The sequence below is a fragment of the Pholcus phalangioides genome, unplaced genomic scaffold, assembly GCF_987345545.1.
Source record: "Pholcus phalangioides strain wild (caught in Gottingen) unplaced genomic scaffold, Ppha-v1.0 ptg000015l_1, whole genome shotgun sequence".
Lineage (NCBI taxonomy): Eukaryota > Metazoa > Arthropoda > Arachnida > Araneae > Pholcidae > Pholcus > Pholcus phalangioides.
In genome coordinates, this window is record NW_028301608.1 from 54,250,426 (window position 1) to 54,271,421 (window position 20,996).

The window sequence follows — 20,996 nt, forward strand, 5'->3', positions numbered from 1 at the left end:
ATAAAAATAAATATTTGCAAATATGCAGTGATTATTTAGAAGATGAAAAAATAAAAAAAATAAATACTGACCAATGATTATTTTTTGATTTTTACGCATAAATTGAATCAAATATTAGTTACACAATGAGTACCCAAGGAAGAGCATATTAAGAAAACATCCAGAAATTAGATATCATATGCAGGGCGTCCATAATTAAAATACCCTATTTTAAAGTAGACTACAGGCGAAACCAGTCATCAGAAAATTGTTAAATTTTGTAGAGGACTTCTTGAAGCGATGGAAATTTGTTTCAGGGAGGAAAATTAGTCGCACATGTCGCTGCCAGAGGGCGTTTTATTAAGAAATGACACATTTAGGCAAACGTTTACAATTTTAACAATTGTTAAACACTTTTACAATTGTTACTGCAACAAAACATATTCCACATGATGACCATCGTTTTCAGATACCATGTGAAATCGCAAGATTGCATATTCCACAACTGACCGAAGGGTGTGCGGGGAAATGTTCAGCACGTCGCGTGAAATGCTGCCTTTAAGGTCAGGTAAAGTTCTTGGATTGTCGCGACTTACCAGACGTTTCAAATCCTCTTAAAGCCAAAAATCGCATGGATTAAGGTCCGGGGATTGGAAAGATCATAGATTAGGGAAGTACCTTCTAATGACACGATCTTCTGCAAAATGCGTTTTAAGAACATTCTTAACCTACACTGCAATGTGTGGAGAATCTCCGTCTTGCATAAAGATTGTGTCTGCAAGGCAGTGACGTGCTTGCAGAGCCGCAACAATTTCGTTCTGTAACAGCAATGCATATCGCTTCACTGTGATAGAACCTGCACTACGTAACTCATCGTAGAAGTAGGGACGGAGAATAAACGTGGCAGTAAATCCAGACCATGCCGTCACTTTTGATGAATGCAACGGAACCTTTAAATAGCGTGCAGATTTTCTGGCTCCCAAATTCGGCAGTTGTGCGTCTTGACTGCACCATCCAAGTGAAAATGCACTTCGTCTCTGTCCAGAGGATATTCCAAGGCCATTCTGAATCGACCTCAACGCGACCTAGAAACTGCAGTGAGAACCGGAGTCGAGCGTCATAATCATGTGGAAGCAACCGCTGCACAGGTGAAAGTTTGTACGGATAACATCGGAGGATATTCCGCATGATATTATGGACAGTTGAACGTGGCCTATCCAAAGCCTGTGCTACACGCCTGACACTATTGCTACCACGAGAATTCGAAGCTCTGTCCTCTTCCACCTGAAGCGGAACTTCCTGTACTGCGCTGAGTCTATATAAACGGGTGTTCTTCCTCTTCCAGGACGAACAGCCAACGATCCTGTGGTTTCGAATTTCGTTATCATACTCCGAAGGTTTTAACACTCATCGGACCTTTTCGAATCCTCTTCCGAGTCCGATATTTCCGTAGAGCAGTTACTGCGGAATTGCAGTTTTGCTAAAACAATTTAAATAGAAAGCGCGATCTCTATAACTTATCGTCATTGGGAATTGCAAACACATCGAGAAACAAGATCTCCGAATTTTTCTTGGTTTTATAACAGCTGCTGCGTAACATGACATAAATTTATGTGTTTAATACAGGTATTCAAAGCGAAACGTCCTCTGGTGCTTACATGTGCAACTAATTTTTCCCCCTGAAACAAATTCCCATCACTGCATGAAGTCCTCCACAAAATTTCACAATTTCCTGCCTGTAGGCTACTTTAAAGTACGGTCTCATTGTCTATTGTACAGGGCGTCCATTACAATAGAAAATAAGTTTCAATACCAGTTCTAAAATACGTCATACTTTACTATGTCTCTCAAACAAAGCATTTGCTTAAGAAATGCTCGCAGGTCAACGAACGTACGTATGGATCCAGTGAAACCTCGGTATAACGATAAATCCCTCTACAACGATATTTCGTCAAATCTTGTTTGGAGTCGCTGATACAACGATAGCCTTTACTACGATATAAAACCCCTTTATTATGATATACTCTACAACGATGTTTTTCATCGATCGAAAAATGCCCTTGAATATATTTTGAAACTCGTCATATTTTAGTTCTGAAGATGTTTAATAATATCAGTATTTGCCCCATCTGATAACCTGATCACCGAAAGTGTTTATAAGTTTACGGTATCGCTGTTTAATTTTTTTGTGATACATGAAATTGTACTGCGATATAGGCCTACCTCTTAACAGAGGCAATGCCCCTGTATGGATTTTGTTTATCAGCTTATATGTATCAATTCAAATTTTTTGAGGTGAATAAATACACAAAAGTGAATTTTTTTAGTGGTATTAACAGCGCCGATTCGGAAAAAATGCCAGATGCTAACGGAAGCATACGTTTGACGTAAATATGTTATCTTATATATTATATTATATCTATACATTATATATGCCTCTCGATATATAACGTATTTACACCGAAATGTTTTTCTTAGTCCACAGAATATCACTATATCGACGTTTCACCGCATTTAAGAAATGTATCTTGGAAAATTAAAGCAAAGTACAATTTTTTTAGTGTAGGCACCGTAAATCTAAATAGTAATTTACGAAAATTGTATGACAACGGTAATTAGTGCGTAGACACAAAATATAAATAATTGTTTATAACAAATCTCACACTGCAAAATAGTGTATTTTACATATGTTTTTATCCTAAAATTCAAATTCAAGCATGGTCATTAACTTTTTCATGTTAATGTTAGTTTTCTTACTTCATATTCAAATATAAATTGCATTTTCTGGAATAAACTCATGAATATGTATGTAGTGTTATATTTACGAAAAAATGTAATTTTTTCTTTATTCAGAAATTTTGTTGATTTAGATGATTTGAGCAAATTTATATTTTTTTTTCAGAAAAAAAATTGATATAACAAGTGCAAAATTGTTATTTTTTAAAAATTAAAAATTTTTACGTGGATGAATTTTTTTTTCTTAAACATCCACTCTAATTGCAAATTCTGTTACAATGAACTGTAAACATAATTTGTGCAAACACGGGAATGAGTGCTATTTAACGTTGTTCAACCGTTGTTCCTTTGTTTTTCAAGACAACTGAGTATTCACTATTTTAATATGTTATTCTTAGCAGGATAAAAATGAACAAACGCCTCGATCATCATCATCATCAGCAGCAGCAACAACATCTCTGTGGGACACCAGCAGTGGCGTAAGGAATGGAGTAAGCAAATAACATGTACACGATGGAAGAAAAAGAGAGAGAGAGAGAGAGAGAGAGAGAGAGATGGGAGGGGGGCAAAAAAATACAATCTTCACGTAATTGGCTGCCTTGTAAGACTGGGATTTTCTCGCTTCATTTGACTTTCATAAGGAGTCCACGTCTTTTGTTTGTTGAGGCTCAGCGAGGGATTTACGCTCACCATTTCCTCAGTAAAAATTGGCTTCAGGGTTTGTTTCATTAAAAATCCACCAGAGCGATATCGTTCCTTAAGACGGCGAAATATAAGCTCTGAGACATTTATCATGAAATGGAATAAAAGAAATGAATGTGTTCACGTATGTCTTTATGAACGTGGTTACTTTGAATAGCGTTCGCTTTAACTTAAGAAACACATTGGCCTTTTTGCCTATTTGATTGATGATCGTTAATGACGAAACGTTACGAATGTATAAACATTCGCGGTGCGTATTTGAAAAGAAGTTTTGATGAATGGTTTTGAATTATTTAGGCTTTAAGTCGTGCGAGTTTTCACTATTGGTTGACGGAATATTATATCTAAATGAAAATAATATACCGTGGCCACAGATCACAAAAGACCAGTTAATAACTTTTGATATCTGCAAATGAAAAAAAAAATTACATGGATCGGATAAATGCGAGATTGAAAGGGGAAAAATGATTTTATCTCTAAGTGATTGTGCGACATTTCTTGAATAGGCAAAATTAACGGGGTTTTGTCTAACACACCAAATTGAAACGGTTAATAGGATAAGTGAAAGGGTTTAGCCTTTGTTTGTATTATTCATTAAATCCATGTAATAATGAATATATGAAAAATAACATGTATCAATATTCAAAAAAATGGATATACGTCATAGAATATCATAATGAACGTATTGTCTATCGATTGCATATAAAATCACATTGCAGTGCAATATGCTTTCAAATTATAACTTAATGAAGGAGTCACACTTCTTGGTTGCACACAAGGTGGATCGGGGACCCCCCCCCCCCCCAGAAGTATAAGATACTGAGTCGTCAGAAAGTGTTTCTTTACGAGATAAAGCTATTGCTATTGAATGGAAATGTTTCCATCTCTATAAGAAAAATATTTATCTTTTTTAAGAAAAATGCTAATTTCCAAAAATATGTTCGAAAATATATCGTCCGCCTCAAGCAAGAAGCATGAATCCGCAAGTTTCCACTTTTTTGTGTTTATCCAGCTGGTTTAATTCTTATTTTACTAAGTTTCACCAGAAACGCGAATGTTTAACCCCTATTGAAACGCATGTTACAAAACATTTTAGGGAAATGACATCTATAGAGTAACATGGGTAGAGCAAACATTCCAACGTCATTCCCCACGTTTTGGAAATTTGAAAATTTATGATTTTAGCATGCAGATGGGCGGGAGCAGTGCATCTTTCGAAGATATTTAAGCATCGACAAGCATTCATGACACATCGGTGCTACACTCTTTTCCTGTTAGACAGTTTCAAATTCAGTTCTGGGACTGTATAATGATCGTCTTCTTGAGTGTACATGGAGATCGACATTTGAAAATCCATACTACAGTACGTACAGAGTGAAGTATTTAAGTGATGCGCCGATCCAGAGCATTATGCAGCTTTAAATATTCACCAGAAAGCTACGAAACGTTCGAAATGTCACAATGAAAGAGTGCGAAAAACATCAGCTTGGGCATTCATCAGCAGAGGATGTTTTGTATGCAAATTGTAGTGCACATGTTAATTTTTTACAACCATGCGACCGAATATCTCAATCTTCATTGCTGGGAATCATAACCTACATATATGCATTATAATTTTCATCACTACTACTACTAAAACACACATGCACCTCGTCCACATTCCTCTGCGGAATTTCTAACGAATTGGTAGATGTTGGAATATTCGTGCACGTGTTGTGAACATAATGTGAAATTTGTTTTCTGTGTAATGCTTGTTATGTGTAAGCCATCACCCGCCTTCAGTTTTTCTAACCATGAGTGAAGTGTAATGATGCAATAATTATATCGTTGTAGGCCTGTTGCTCTCTGTGGCGAGACATTTTAAAGGGGAGATTGGCTCGCATTCACGCCTCGAAGTTAGGAACCCACAGAAAACACACTTCAGCCAACCGCCACCATGGCGATGGTGGGTTCAAACCCTGATGCTCGTGATGCATGTCCGTCGCTATGATCATCACTCGATCACCACAGCGGTTATTTTCTTCACTGAATAGTATGACATTGAGTATATAGAAAAACGTGCTTTGCTGGAGAAACTCTTTTATAAACGCGGCGATTCCACACCGAATGCTTAGCAGAGATTATTTTGGTCTTTGAAAAGGTTTGAAACTCCTTCTCATTCCGCCATCCTTAAAGCATTCTTGAAATTTTTAACGAATAGCTACAGTTGATGACAACTTAGGTTAGGGGACCATCTTGCACAAAGGGTCCTACAATTGTTAATATAAAAAAATAACTTTTTATACGGACACCCTGTTCTCAAAAACCCAACTAGAAGTTGATACCGTTTCTCCTGAGGCCAACAAAAAAACTTCCACGTTTCCAAGTGTAATATTCACAGAGATATTTTTGAATTTAAAATCAGCGGAAAGTTAGAGGCACGGTTTCAATTTTCTAATTGTGTTTTTTAAGATAGGGTGTATTTATAAAAAAGTTATTTCTTTATGTTTTAATAACTATACATCCCTTTTGCAATATGAATGCCGTATCTGAGTTCTAAATGTAATTTGGGTATTTTTTTTTCTAATTGGAAGTATATATAGCTCTAAGATTAGTGGTTCGCCAGCAAAATGCGGGATGGGGAATTAAGTAATCACCTTGTATAAGCATGACTATTAATAGGCAGCGATATCTCACTTAGATCAACATAGCTGGTAAAAGAACGGCATAATTGAGACATGCCTACCAAGTTCGTGCTAACTATTGGGTTGTTCTCTATTGTTGACAAATTTCGAATAAAGGAAGTTGTTGAATAATTTTTTATGCATATAAAGATTTTGGTTTTTTGAAGAGAAATATATAAATACAATTCCACGCGTACACAAATTATATTCACTAGCCTATGGCTAGTAAAAAACAATGAACTAGAGCACACGTATTCGAAAATAAGAAATGTTTTTCAAAGAAATAAAAGAGAAAAGTTTTCGAGATGATTGAAAAACGTCCATCGGCGAAAGTGGTTTTTCTTTTCTGTTGACGTTCTATATGATGGATTACCAACTTTCTGATAAAGAAGAAAAAGTTTGGATTTACGTCGACCATTGTGTGGTTTTTGGCATTGATAATGTCACTTCTGAACCTGCGGGGGGAGTGAATGGCGTAGGGTTTTTCTTCTGGAGAAACGATATTAAAAAAGAAAGGAAGAATAAGTGTGATAGTCCGACGAAAAAAAAAATGTAAGAAGTCTTCACACTCTAATATACATTAATTATATCAACATACGCAGCTGGAGAAAACGTCAAACCACGGGCTTTTATATTTTCTTGAACGATAAGAGACACCACCAAAGTGACGGAAAAAGATTTACAAAGGGGGAAAATATGTACGAAATGAAATTTTCTGGGAGCATAATAAAAATCGACCCGAATACATATATATTTTTACAACTTATTGCCCTATTTTTCGAATGTATTGGAATAATGTAGAACTCGCAGTCCATATTATTCTCAATATCTCTTTTATAATTCTTTGAGGATAGAAATTTACAAATACAGTCAAACTCAGTTATAACGACATCGACGATTTTTTGAATTTTTTTCTTTATAACCAAGGTGTCTGTTATAACGACCACTTTGAATGAACATCGAGGGACCGGGCACACCCCATTTCACATCTCTCAGGGAGATATCGAAGTGTTCAGAAGGATGGATGTGTCCGGAAACTTTTATTAAATAACAAGTTATACATAGAGCCCCTTTCGATGAAGGCAACAAAAGTAAATTTATTAATTGCTTCAACAATCATATAACAATATCATGAACCCAGAAACATAAATATAGATGTAAGGCAAACGGACACAATAACAATGATTAATCTGAAAATCCCGATTGTCTACTCGATTGTCTTTCGGCACTGAGTGTTCGTCTTTGGACGCTGGAGACCAAAAATAAAAGTTCAAATTTTTGTTGTTAGAGAGTGCTGCAGAAAAGCAAATCACTGGGAACACGAGGATCTAAGTTCTATAATATGCAGGGTTTACGATTAACAGCTCATTTCTGAATTTTCCTGTTACTGGAGCTCACATGAGTGTTTCAATGTGATGTTGACATTGACAGATAAAGCACTAATGGTGAAGTTGTTTTACCTCAGCCGTGAATCACCGGATGGAGCTGTACGAAGATTTCGGACACAGCAGAAATTGAAGAAAGGGTCAGCTCTCCAATTACTCTTGCCGGAATGGTCTTCTGCGCCCTCTATTTACAAAAAATTGAACTAGTTTTTTTTCCTGTCCGAGAAAAATCCCCTTTTCGAGAGAATAAATTTTTTGGAAAATGAATTTTTATTTTTATGAATTTTCAAACTACTTACGAATTGAAGGCTCAACCTGTACCATAAAAGTGCAAAAATCGCAGCTTTACAACTATAGAATTATCAAAATGGAATTTTTCGTGAAGCCAGGAAAATAACTATGCAAATAATTGACAAAAGTATAAATTATTGGCACTTATCAATAGATTGCAAATATCCTAAGTCACTTTCTGAAGCCTATCCTTAGAAAACAAAAATAGCATGGGAGAAGCTCTTCAATACTCAAAATATATGATTTTAACATTTTTCCTATCATATCCTTTGATTTGAAAAATAACATTGTAGTACAACACGTTGGATAAAGAGGATTTCCATCAGAGAAATAAATAAAGAAACACTTTTCTTTCCCCACATTTTTCCTATCTCCAACTTCTCCTTTTATTATTATGGTTCATGCTGATTTATGGGAATACAGCGGAACTTTTGACTTATGCCGGCAGTGCCTCGTACTTGGATGTATGTTCTAGCTGCAAATAATAACCCAGTCGATTTCCTCTCTCTCTCTTTCAAGACAGGAACTTCACCATGTTATGTGCACGAGAGAGCCTCTCTTCCAACGGAGAGAAGGCGTTTGAAATTGGAACATAAATAAGCAGATTTTCGTCATAACCTAAATGAATTGCTCTTGCCCAAGAGATGGTGATAACCTCTTCTCTCTTCGGTTGCCTCTTTTTTTTTTCAATGGACGTGTATGTGTGGTGGCTAAGATATGCTCTAGGCGCAGCAATATCCCCGAAGGCATTTAAATAAATGCATCTTCATCCTTCCACATTTCCTCTTCCCTCAATATATATATGACCTTTTTTTTTCTCCTTCGTTTTTGTGATTGACGTCGATGTTTTCAATCAGTTTGCCTATCGCTGCGGCTTCTGCCTCATTTACTTTGGAATGCACTTTCGGTCATACCACTCATTATCCCGCAGCGAACAAAATTACTAGTTATAAATCCGGACAAATAAAGGAAGAGGGAAAAAATGAATAGATAAGAAAATCATATTAGCTTGGCTTAGGAAAAAAAAGACAATACTGAATAATGATGTTTCGAATCTCGAACATCGAACCATACATTCTTTTATGGAGGAACATTTCGAAGAAAGATGTGAGATGAGTGTTTCTTTACATTTGATCATTAAATGAATTGAATTAGTTTTTTTCCCCGATTGGATTTCCTTTGTATGGACATTAGGCTTGAAATAGAGTCCACATACAGATTTTGATAATTTTTAGTTTCTAGTTGAAATAAGGTTTTATATCAGTTTTATTACTGAAGTTCTAATATTTATATGTGCAGTCGACTATCGCTAGTCAAGCACATATCAGATCAAGGTGTGCCAAATTACCGAACTCGCCGGATTACTGGAAATTAGTTGAAAAAATCCCATTTGAATAATAATATAAACTTCTGCGCTGAGATATGCAGCAACATGTTTTTACTCTTCTATGCTCGAAGAAAACCAGCCTGAAAACATTGGACGGGACGGACCGGATTATCAAGGGTAATTTAATACATTTTATTGTTTGAAAATATTAAGAATAAGTTTCTGAAAAATTAGTTATATACGATAATATTATGATTTGTATACACGGTGTCTCATAAATAGAGATACAAACTTTTCGGGGTAGGTAGACAGCATCAAAAAGATTGAGAATTGCATAGCAACCCAGGACAACAAACGCCATCGTACGTCGCTAGGTGGCGCTGTTCACGACAGCGCTGGGGGAGGGGGAAATAAGTGTTTTTCCTCATTCGAGCAGTAGTCACAGTAGGACAAAGCTGCATTAAGAGTATAAAGCTGCATCTTTCAAGCGGCTTTGCAGTAGCAGGAGCGTGCGCCGTGTTGAATGATAGGCGAGTTTAAAAGTTCGTCAAAATTACGAAAATGGGCGAAAAACTGTAGGACAATATTGCCGTCTTATTTTATCAAAACCGATGGTGTCAAAATCTCTCAGGTTAAGCTCAATCATGTTTGCTATAGTTTGGCAGTGAAAGAGAGTGAGACAGAAAATCTCATTATCATCAATTTATTTCATTATTAATGCATTCATGTATCCCTGTATTACGATTAGGTTTATAAAACCGCTGCTGTAGTCACAGAGAAAATTAACTAGATTCATTCACACGAAACAAGCACCGCAAAAAGCAAAAACGTGTCACTTTGATGTGAAAAATGTTTACCGCTCATAAACGATATTCAATAGAGAGAGAAAACAGAACTAAAGACAGAAAAAATACTAAGGGAATGTAAAGAAAGTGGCTGTCACATATCGGAATGAGTACTTCACGTCACTTTTGTAATGTTCTCCAACGTAAAAAATGAAATTGCTGGTGTTGAAAGGTTTTCGTTGTTCAAAGGTGACTATTCATTTCTAGTGCCTCATTTGCACACAGATATTTTCATATGCGTTTTGAATTAGAAAGTACGACAAGAAATGTGTTAATTTCTATTTAGAATAAACATATATAGAATGATTTTTTAGAATCAGCAGTAGAGAAATGATAGGAAATAACGATATATAAACTCGTGGAAAAACCAGAAAATACATGCTTTTAAAAAACCGTGGGAGCATACACAAATCAATCTATAAACATATAAAAGACGCGTTGCCACGAGAAAATATTACAGTGTAGTTTCTCATATATTTGACACGGATGGATATTGGTCCTCTGGAGATCAAACTATTGTACCTCGCTGTGTATTGTTTCGTGTTGTGTTGCCTTGTGTTATATTTTTGTATTTGTATTTACATATTATTGTATTTGTATTTACATATTATTGTATTTGTATTTACATATTATTGTATTTGTATTTACATATTATTGTATTTGTATTTACATATTATTGTATTTGTATTTACATATTATTGTATTTAAAATTGTGTAAAGTTGAAAATACTTAATCCTCTGACACATTTTATTAATAATTTGTGCCTGCTGAATCGAACATTACAAATTTCTAGAATTGAATCATTTTCATTATTATGGCCATTTTGCAATCGATCATTTCGATCGGTAAAGTCTGTGTTGATCACCAGTAATGTAGAACCTCATCGAATCTGGACAATCATGATACTTTTAGTGCGGAAGAATATACTGAAACTTCGGTTTACGAGCATTATTCGTGGCGATAGCGTGCTCGTAAATTAAAACACTCGTTTATATACAAAATTTTCCCGTAAGAAATATTGGAAACTGAAATGATTCATTTCACAAACATCTTCCTCCCGATAGTCACAATTTCAAAAATGAACAAAAAAAAACCATTATTTGGATTGTCAGATAGAGATACAGATGACTCAGAGTCACTTTCATTACAAACATCCTGTGTACAGATAATGAGATTATTCATTACCTTGAAAATAAAAGCATTATATTTTGAAGTTTATATGATAAATTGATAGCCCTTTGGGCACTGAACTTTGAGTGAATGATCTTTGAATCAAACACCTCCATCATATGTTATTTACGACATAAATTTCGAATATATGAAACGAAAATTCGGTATAAATTTTTTTAATGCAGTTGACAAATCACGGATGATACAAAGGTCTCACAGAGATACGTTTCTCCAAACATGAGTAAGATATTGGAATATATCTACCCTAATATCTATAAAAAAAATCAAAAACAAAGGTCACGTTAGTTTTTATTTCAGACAATTGTACTACAGGGTGCATAGGTTACAGCACGTACGGCATTTTATTGGCGAACCGTTGATTCTAAAAAGGCATATTTCTAATCACAAAAAATATCCAAATAAAATGTAGAACTCAGATGCGTCATTCACGTTAAAAGGAGGCTGTATAGGTTATTATTAGAGCTCGGAAGTTCAGGCACTAAAAATGAGCAAAATAGGAAGGAAACAAAGCAATAAAAAATGCCTAAAATAGGAATTAAAAAAAAAACATTTATAATTTTTGGAAGGAAGGAAAAATAACTGAAAACAAAGGTATTAAAGGGGGTCCAAAAATTACCTGAAAAATTGGTTGCTCTTAATCCGTCTACTGTTTTAATTATAGTCTATAATAACTGCATTATTATCCTAGTTAAATTGATTTCAAGCCCAAAATAAATTGTTAGTAGACCCTTAGGATTAGGCCAATTCCAGAGCCACCAGTACGAGACGCGGAGTCCGTAGAGAAAATTATGTGTGGGGTCTTTCGAGTTGCGAATTATTCTCGTTTATTTGTTGTATTATTTGAAACAATCGTTATCATTTCTACAGTTGAAACATGGCTATCATGTTCTAATTTTTTTTTTTAAATTTACTTTTCTGATATTGCCACTTATGCGGGACCTCTTCAAGCGCGGGGCCCAGTGTGGGCCCCATCTGTCATACACTTTACTCTACAAACCCTTAGAGCGACTCTGGTGAATTTAATCGAATACTAAATATGCATGTTCAATAAATGGCTGTGGTTGTTTGTAGTGCATTTATGGTGAAAAAGAAAATCAAAACAACATGGGGCCCAGAGCCTTGTCTGCTCCTATCCCCCCCCCCTACTTGTGTCAGCCACGACTTATAATAATTCATCACCTCTTCGTACAATCATCGGTCCGCTATACAAAGAAGTCCAATGCATGAGCGAAACATATCATGTGTAGCATGGAGAGAAACAAAAATTTCTAATTTCCTCTGCTTCTTCTAATTTTCTATTTTTCTAAAATTTCTAATTCCCTCTGCGTTCATTTGAAACAAATTCATTCACGCCTAACGCCATCACGTAAAAGCAAAGTTAATGCATGGTGACACCAATCTCTCAGATCACTTATTTGCTTCTAAATGGATGTGGGAAGGAAAAGGGGGCTTTCTGATGATAATTAATACTGAGACAGTTGCAAAATGTCGAAAAGAGCAAATTCTTTTGAAGTACTCAATACTCAAAATATCCAAGTTTTACAGATTATGGCACTAATGAACTTGAAACTATGTTAAAATAGAAACACACATTTATGGCACGGAAATGTCAAAAAAGGCATTTTTACCAAAAAGTTTAAAAATAGGCAACAACGTTTTGTTGCCCTGTGTCGGGTTTTTGAAGACAGTGTATCCGTATGAAAAGTTAATTTTTTTATTTTATTTCTTGCCGTATAAAAGACGTATCTGAGTTCTACACGTCATTTGGATACTGTTTCTAATTGGAAGTATGCATCTAAGACCAACGGTTTGCCAGGAAAATGCCGTGCGTGCTGTTATCTATGCACCTTGTATACCTTTACTTATCTTATTTTGAAGGCTCGAGATTTTCTGCGTACAGGGACGGAAATAAATTCAGCGAAGGCAACAGAATTTACTCACGTGTTAAAGACCATTCTTTTGAATGCGATATTCCAATGGATATCGGTGTTTTCACTCTTAAATGAATGAATTTAAGAATCGCTAAAAATTATTCCAAGTAGGAACCGGATTTTTCTTTATTCAGCTACCACATTCAAGGTTGGATGCGATAGATAAAAAAAAAAGGAACCAAGAAAATAATATACTGCCTGCACACTTCACGCAAGTCCCAAAGGCAATAGAGGTAACTTGAGTCAGCTGAAAAGGCATAAAAAAAAAGGGGAACAACTCCACCCAATCAATCGAAGGTGAAAAGTAGGAAAAAAAATTGCTTATTTGACTTTTTTTTTTTACGGCTCTTTCTTTTGAACTCGTACAAGTACTTAAAGAGCTTCAAAGCGGAGTCACGTACACTTTTTACATCTGTTCGTCACGAATCTTCACTTGCATTTTGGTTTTAAAACTACAACTCCCACTTCTTGTAATTCTGTAAGCGACAGGAAATGTGATAACTCCAACTTCGTTTCAATTTATATGATTTCCGTTACGGTCTTTCTAATATTGCTTGAGATAGATTCTTCTTTTTTTTTTTTAAATTCGTTCGAAGAATACTTAAGCTTATGAAAATGGTGGGGGGGGGGGGGAAAGACTAATATATTTTTAGAGATGTCGAGATTATTACTTACGTATGATTATGGGGTTTCATAACGTTTAACCATTTCTTGGGCCATTTTTTTTTCGAATTCTCAATTTTTTTACTATTTATTATTATTTTCAGAATATCAATAAAAATGAAACAAATTTTTATTTTATTAAATATAATGTATTGGACTCATGGACGTATATACGCAGAATTTTCTCGGGGGGGGGGGTTTCAATTTTTTTTCCTCTCGTTGGGGGGGGGGGGAAGGTTACGTTTTTTCCCTGCAATATAACACTATAACCTTGACTTGAGGGAAGGGGGTTAGAACCCCCCCTCCCCCATCCCTGTGTACGCCAATGATTGGACTCATATAAAAAATTATTGCAGTCCGCCATGTACTTCCCAAAGGAGTATTTAACCTCTAGGCAGGGGTTCCAGAACTTTTTGATGCGCAACCGCCTTTTGACAAAAAAAAAATTATCGGCGACCTCCACATTGGCTGTAATGTGCCTCGGGATTTTTTTTGCCAGTAAACGTGTTGTATCTGAAAGCCCTTACTTACTGTTTTAATTAGGCAATTAATTGTTTAATTAGGCAATTAATTGTTTAATTAGGCAATTAATTGTTTAATTAGGCGCTTACTTAATTGCTTTAATTAGGCGATATATTAACTTTTTACAATAATTAATTTTTTTAAATATTATATAAATATTTGAATTGTTTTTTTGAAGTACTTAGCGTTCCTTATGCAAGATGGAAGTGTGGCGAGGTGTTATGCTCCTTGATTTTCTTATAGAGGGTGGTTAAGAATTTTAATATGCATGGGCACATACATGTTCACAAAAACCGATTATATCAATTTATTTTCTACTTTTTTTGGTTTTTAGAAAGTCTATCTTTTTGTGTCATTTCAGTGCAAAATAAAGCTATATAAACAGAGCCGTAACTAGGTAGGTGCAACAGTTGAACCTGCACAGGGCCCACTTGAAGGGGGGGGGGGGCAGAATGGGGCTAAATGGGCTCAAACAATGAGCCAGAAGGGGCCTAAATTAAAATTCTTGCACGGGGATGGCTAGCTACGGCCCTGAATATAAGTACAATACTTTTTTATCCTGTGGGAGTTGACTCTTTGTTGGTGTCATTTCTTAAGAGCTGTTGAAATTTTACGTTTTCAAAGGTCTATAACATAGCACCAAATTGAGACACATTAGAAATAAAATACAAGATGAAACTATACAGGGTGCCCTGTAAGTGCTAGCTTGGCCTTCATCTCATCAACCGTCCATCGTAGAGGTATGATTCCAATTTAAAAAATGCTCAACAGGCGTTCGAAAATTACCCTGTACCAGTTTTGAGAGTTAAAATACAGTGTGTAGCAATAAAAAAAAATCTTGATTTTTTTACGGCTCTCTGTGATCTAATTTCCAATAAGAAAGTTGTTTTGTCTCTCCTGATGCCATAAAAAAAATTCCTCCATTTTTCTAAGTGCAATATTCACAAAGGTATGCGAATTCAAAAAACGAAGGGAATTTGGGAAAAAACATCGTTAAATGCGGAAAACCCGTTTTACCAGCATTTAATGATGTTCTTTCCCCGAATTTCCTCAGTTATTCGAATTCGAATTTACAGGAACCTCTGTTAAGGAAGACTTTAGCTATTTATAGATAACATTGAAATCACAAGGCAGACTATACATTTTACCCTTATATAATTAACTATTTTAACTAATTAAAAATTCCCTCTAGGTAATTAAACTGCTGCGTTGATGCATTCTTTCAATCAAAAATATTCTCAAAGTCCCAATTTACTTCCCTTTATGTAGAAGGAAAATTTAATACGTTTTTATGGAGGTGAACCATAGAGGGTGAGAAGAAGTAGGTGGGGGAAGTATAATTCCCAAGGTGTCAGAAAGGCACAGTGCCTGTAGAAAACTTTGGCTTTACTTTAGCGCACACGAACTCCGGTCATATATCGCCATACGGAAATTTCCAACCGGGGGAGTTGGGTGGAAAATGGAAGCGTCTTCTACCGGTGGTCACCCAGTCTCGGTAGGTAAATAACTTGCTTCGGGTGTTTTCCCCGTATTCCTGTATTCGGGTCCGTGAACCTTGATAGTGGAAGACGAGCATCTTACCACTGAAACACAGGGGCGTACCTGGATTGTTTAATGAAAACCGCATGCAAAAATCCCATCTGGAACGCGGGTATTATTCGAAAATGAAATGTAAACAAGGATTATTGTGTTTGTAGGGGTTTTTTTTTCGCAACTTCTCAAAACAACGCGCTCATGATAATTCAAAAAAAAAAAATAGCGTTTTTATTTGCATTAATACACCGAATTAAAATGAACTGAAATATTTAAGATCCGTACATAAATTCAAAATTCAAATTTTAAATTAAATTTCGAATAAGAATGAGCCAATGAAATTTCTCTCAATCTTTCAGTTCATTTTACGAGATGAACTGTTTTCTCCATTTTAATTCCAATATTCTGTAGTTACATTGATGTCATGCCATTTCATCTTCCTCACAAGCTGTTTTTAATGGGGGTCTTTTTTTCAAATTTGTTTTTTAAAATCAAGTATTAAAGATATGTAAAAGTTAATACTGGCGTAAAATAGTATATTTAATCAAAAATATGTGTAAAAGATTTGGAAAAAACCAACGAGATTAAAATACTATTTTTCATGTCATTTCGACTAGAGCATTCACCATCATGTTAAAGGGGTATGAGACCCTGTAAAAGAAAGGTTTCTTTCCACTATTTTCTTGTGATAAATTTGATGGATATCTATTTCCTTCGAGGATTTACGTTGCATTGCGGAAAAACAAATTCACTATGACGAAGAAAAACAAATATATATATCAATGAAAACGAACAAAGAAATTGCTACAAGATCTTTTTGACCGTGACAAAGTCTTCCTGTGGTAAGATCACCCCAAGAAAAATAACGTGACCAACGAGCACACGCCATTATTCTTCGTTTAATGCCTATCCCTGGCACATACTTACTGGAATATTTTTCTATCTTGGTCCTTTCGATTCATCTTATCCGTGATAGGTATTCCCATTCCGCTATCATTTTCATTTATTTCTGCCAAAGATATTGTTTTCTTCATTCATTTCGTTATTTGGTATCTTATTTATAAGTATTATGTTTATATCATATAAAAACCATGAACGCATGTAGCAGTTTTTGTAGGCAACTTTTTTCATCGAATCAGCGTCTACACATCAATATGTTTTTCGATAAATTATTAAAAATAATAAAATACCTCACAGAGATTAGTTTTACTCACCGCTCCGTCTAATAGGGTCTTTATAACGGCTTCAGAACCTGCAGGTAATGGTGAAGCATTCCTGTCTTTCCCACCAACGGGTTTACCACTGAAATTAATGAGAAAAAAACACGTTAATATGTGAAAGCTGCTACAAAAATTATACCAGAACATGTTATTCTTTTTCAAACAATCTTCCCTCAGACGATAGCCCTATCGTTCAAACAACTTTCCAAAGCAAGTAGAGAAACTTTTTTCTGGAAGCTGTCTTAGGAAACCCTACACCGCTGAAATAACTAATAATTCCCCCTCGGAGCTTCTCCTTCAACGTTGGAAAGAACCAGAAATCGGATGGTGAAAGATCCAGATCATAAGGAAGTTGTGGCAAGAATTTAGTATTGCATTTAAATGCAAAAGGTTCCAGTTTTGAAAAGTTTTAGACAACGCATATCGAGAAATCGTCGTGAATTGGTACAAATTTCAGTATCAAGAACTATATTTGTTGCGACAATACGAACTTGAAATTCATTTATTCATTTACTTCTGATTTTTATTGATTTACTGCTGATTTTTATTCATTTATTACTGGTTTTATATATGTGATTAGTTTTATTCAGCACATTTTATTTTCATTTGATTATATTAGCTGGAACTCACTGGCGATGTGCACGATTGCACCTGCTTATGTATAAAAACTTCCATTTGGCGCTAGTGATGGCCAGCGGTGCAAATTTAATATTCGATAATTCTCCGTAGGCACCCGAGTTCCCATGGGACAACGTGCTTTAAATCACTTTGTGTGGTAGAGCCTGAGTATCTCTCAGTAAAAACTTCAGTTTTATTTAAATTTTCAGTCTCAGGATTTTTTCCAGAAAAAAACTAAATAAGTAATTGCTTTGAAAAGGGAAACGAGTTGATAAGATCATCGTCTGAGATAATAGAATAACTTTCTTTTTTGCTGCACTTATATTTCTCAATTTTTACGATCCTACTCTAAGTTTTCATATAACGCTCGTTGTAGATAAATAGATAGAACCGCTCACAACGCCGGACTGACGCAAAGCAACTTACTTCCATCACCTCAAAGGAGGCAGGGTTGTGTCGGAAAAACTTAGCAAGGATTTATAGCAGTGGCCCCCTTGCCCCATGCTCGCAAGTATTGAATCACTCGCGTCGTTCTCCCCATGAAGACAGCTATCAACATACATGCCGTTTGAATAAAAATGGATAGCTGAACCCGATGACAAGGGAGAACAATTGCACCGCGCACCGAGTATCACATAACGGCTGGTAACGCACCTTGTATTTTCAGATCATGAGTTGACTGAAATGTGCAGATAAAATATTTGTTACCATCTCGAAATTGAAATCATTTTTGAAATTAATTTCAAAAAAACTGTGTGAAACTCGAAAGGAAATTATAAATTTTTTGGAAGGAATTATTTTTGGTCTTATTTTTGGTATCTGGATAATTTGCAATTCAATTTTTTCGATTAAAATTGGGGAAAAATTTTAATAAATGAAAGTGTAAAAAATTTGCGAAAATTTCAAAATTCTATTTTGAGTTTATTTACCGTACTTTCTTGATGTATTCACACAGGGGCATTCATAATTTTATTGAACGTGCATAGAGTTTTGTAGGCTGCGGCGCATGTAGGGATGCGACATCTACGTTAAATTTTGTTTTCTAAGAATTGTATATGAACTATTTACAAAGTGTATTGTATTAATGTTAGTATTACAATAATTAAAATAATTAAAAAATAATTAATTAAGTATTAAAAGTAGTTAAATGTTAAATTAATAGATTGGATTTCCCTTTTATTTTTTTTAAACTTTAATACAAATATTAAAAGTAGTTAAGCATTAAAATTGATTACTAGTTAATTAAGTATTAAAATACTTTAAAAAATGCATTTGCAATATATACAATTTTTATTATATCTGTTTTAATTACATATAAACAGAAGTTTAAATTCCTCAGAGTAGAATATTTTACATTTTTACTTAATAGAACATTCCTTCGGAAATATATATTTTTGAAATTTTAGTTTTTGATTCGTCGGTAATAAAAACTAGCCACTTGATATAAAACCAAAATCGTCAATATAAAATTTATTTTAATTATCGGCAGAATTATACTAGAATTTTATGATAAGTGCGGAAACCGTAAGGACAACGAACTTTCTGAGCGAATAATCTTTGAACCAAACACTTCCATCATATGTTATTTACAACATACATTTTTATAGCAGATGCAAAGGGTGTACACGCAATATTTAATGTTTGCAAATGACAAATCATTGATGATACAGAGATACGTTTCTCCAAAGACCAGTAAGATATTGGAAGATTTCTACCCCTAGGGCCCATAAAAATTTGAAAGAGCGGTTCGAAAATGTATTTCACCAACGGAGCATGGAAACAAACTAAAAGGAGATAATGCAGTATATTGAGTGCTGCTTGAATAAAAGAGAGAGAGAAAATGGGAACTCCATTAGAAATAGTAGTATTTCCGCCATTTCGGGCTTATTGAGAAGAATTGATGGTAGTTGTTGTTTGGAGCGGTGCACGTAATTCCTAGTATACTGCGCTTTTTTTTTTCAGGTTGATGAGTCTCAGGCACTTCATGTGGATTTTCAAAAAAAAAAAAAAAAAAAATGCCGAAAAGTAAAAGTTATATAAGATAACGGAGTATGTGTCAAATAGAAGCGATCAGCTAGAAGTCGGATAACAAAAAGTTATTCGCTCCCACTCTAGACTAATATTTGCTATTATGTCCCCCCCCCCCCCACTCGGAAATAAAAAAAAATCTGACTTCCTTTCTTTGAGGGACATCTTGTCATTTTATTTGAACTGCTCTGTTTCTATGACACATGAATGTATTGAAAAAAGGATCATTTATATTACATATTTAAATCTTGTGTGTGTTTTCTAATAAAAAAAATCAATCATATTTATGAAGTTTGTGAAGTCATTGAAAATTTTTGTTACACCGCCCTAATAATCACACAAATAGCAATGGAAATACAAATTACAGTATATTTTATATGATCAAAAGCACAGATATTGATACGCAGTGATTTGAGATAAGTTATTATATCAATACATATTTATAATATTTAGCCTGTATATAGCAAAACTGATCATTTTTGTCGCACCGCGGTCATTTTACGCACACGAGGGCTAATAAGACCGGTACCTACAATTTATTGCCGATTCCGAACGGCAGGCTTCTTTTTTATACTCATCGAGGGGGTTGGTGCGCTAACCTCTCGATGGGGGACTCCCTGCGGTAGCAGTTTTTTCCTGCGGTCATGTCGCTGTTTTTTTTTGTTGTACCCCCCCCCCCCCCCGCCCCGTGTCAGGAAATATTTCTGACAAGGACGAACCGGAACTAGCGACCCCTGTAATCATCCTATGGTACATTAGGCGCAGTATGTAGAATATTTGAATTTTTTTGTATCTTTTGTAATTTGTTGCTAATTTACATTTAGAAGAAATAGTTAGTTTCGTCATATGAAGGAGAAAAGTGCACGATGCATATGATATGTAACAATAAATATCATAGTTCAAAGATTCTCGGCAGTCATATTTAAAATCTCTTAATCAACTCGAGTATTGATTGAACTGAATCACAAATGGTTGATTAAAATTCTGCGGGCAACAAATAAAGCATTCGGTATGCAATGGATATCTCAACTAGCGGAAATATACAGAAACATAAACTGAACGGAATAATTACTCCATGCTTTTTTTATACGATTCTTTATTTTCTTTCAATGAATATTTTTGTTTCTACTTTGGTGTATATTTTGTTTACGTCCACTTAGGCATTGGATATTTTAATTTTTAGTTCTATTTTTAGTTCATTCTATTTTTTTAACTTTTTATTGCAATGATTATTTGTTATATATTTGTCTTATATTTCTTTTTGTACATATTTTATTTGAATTTTTTCTTTCTCTTAGCTTCTATTGTTGTATATAAATATTTATGATTTTTGCGTATAAATTTATTGTTATATTGCTGTT

General features: G+C 34.8%; 1 protein-coding gene across 1 annotated transcript in view; it reads right to left on the bottom strand.

The window, feature by feature from the left end:
* The window catches only part of LOC149076243 (synaptotagmin-7-like), a 158,206-nt gene that overhangs the window by 66,407 nt on the left and 70,803 nt on the right, over positions 1-20,996 (bottom strand). The window contains exon 3 of the mRNA XM_089243815.1: positions 16,984-17,071. Within this exon, the coding sequence (XP_089099941.1) occupies positions 16,984-17,071 (88 nt within the window). The remainder of the gene's footprint in view (positions 1-16,983; positions 17,072-20,996) is intronic.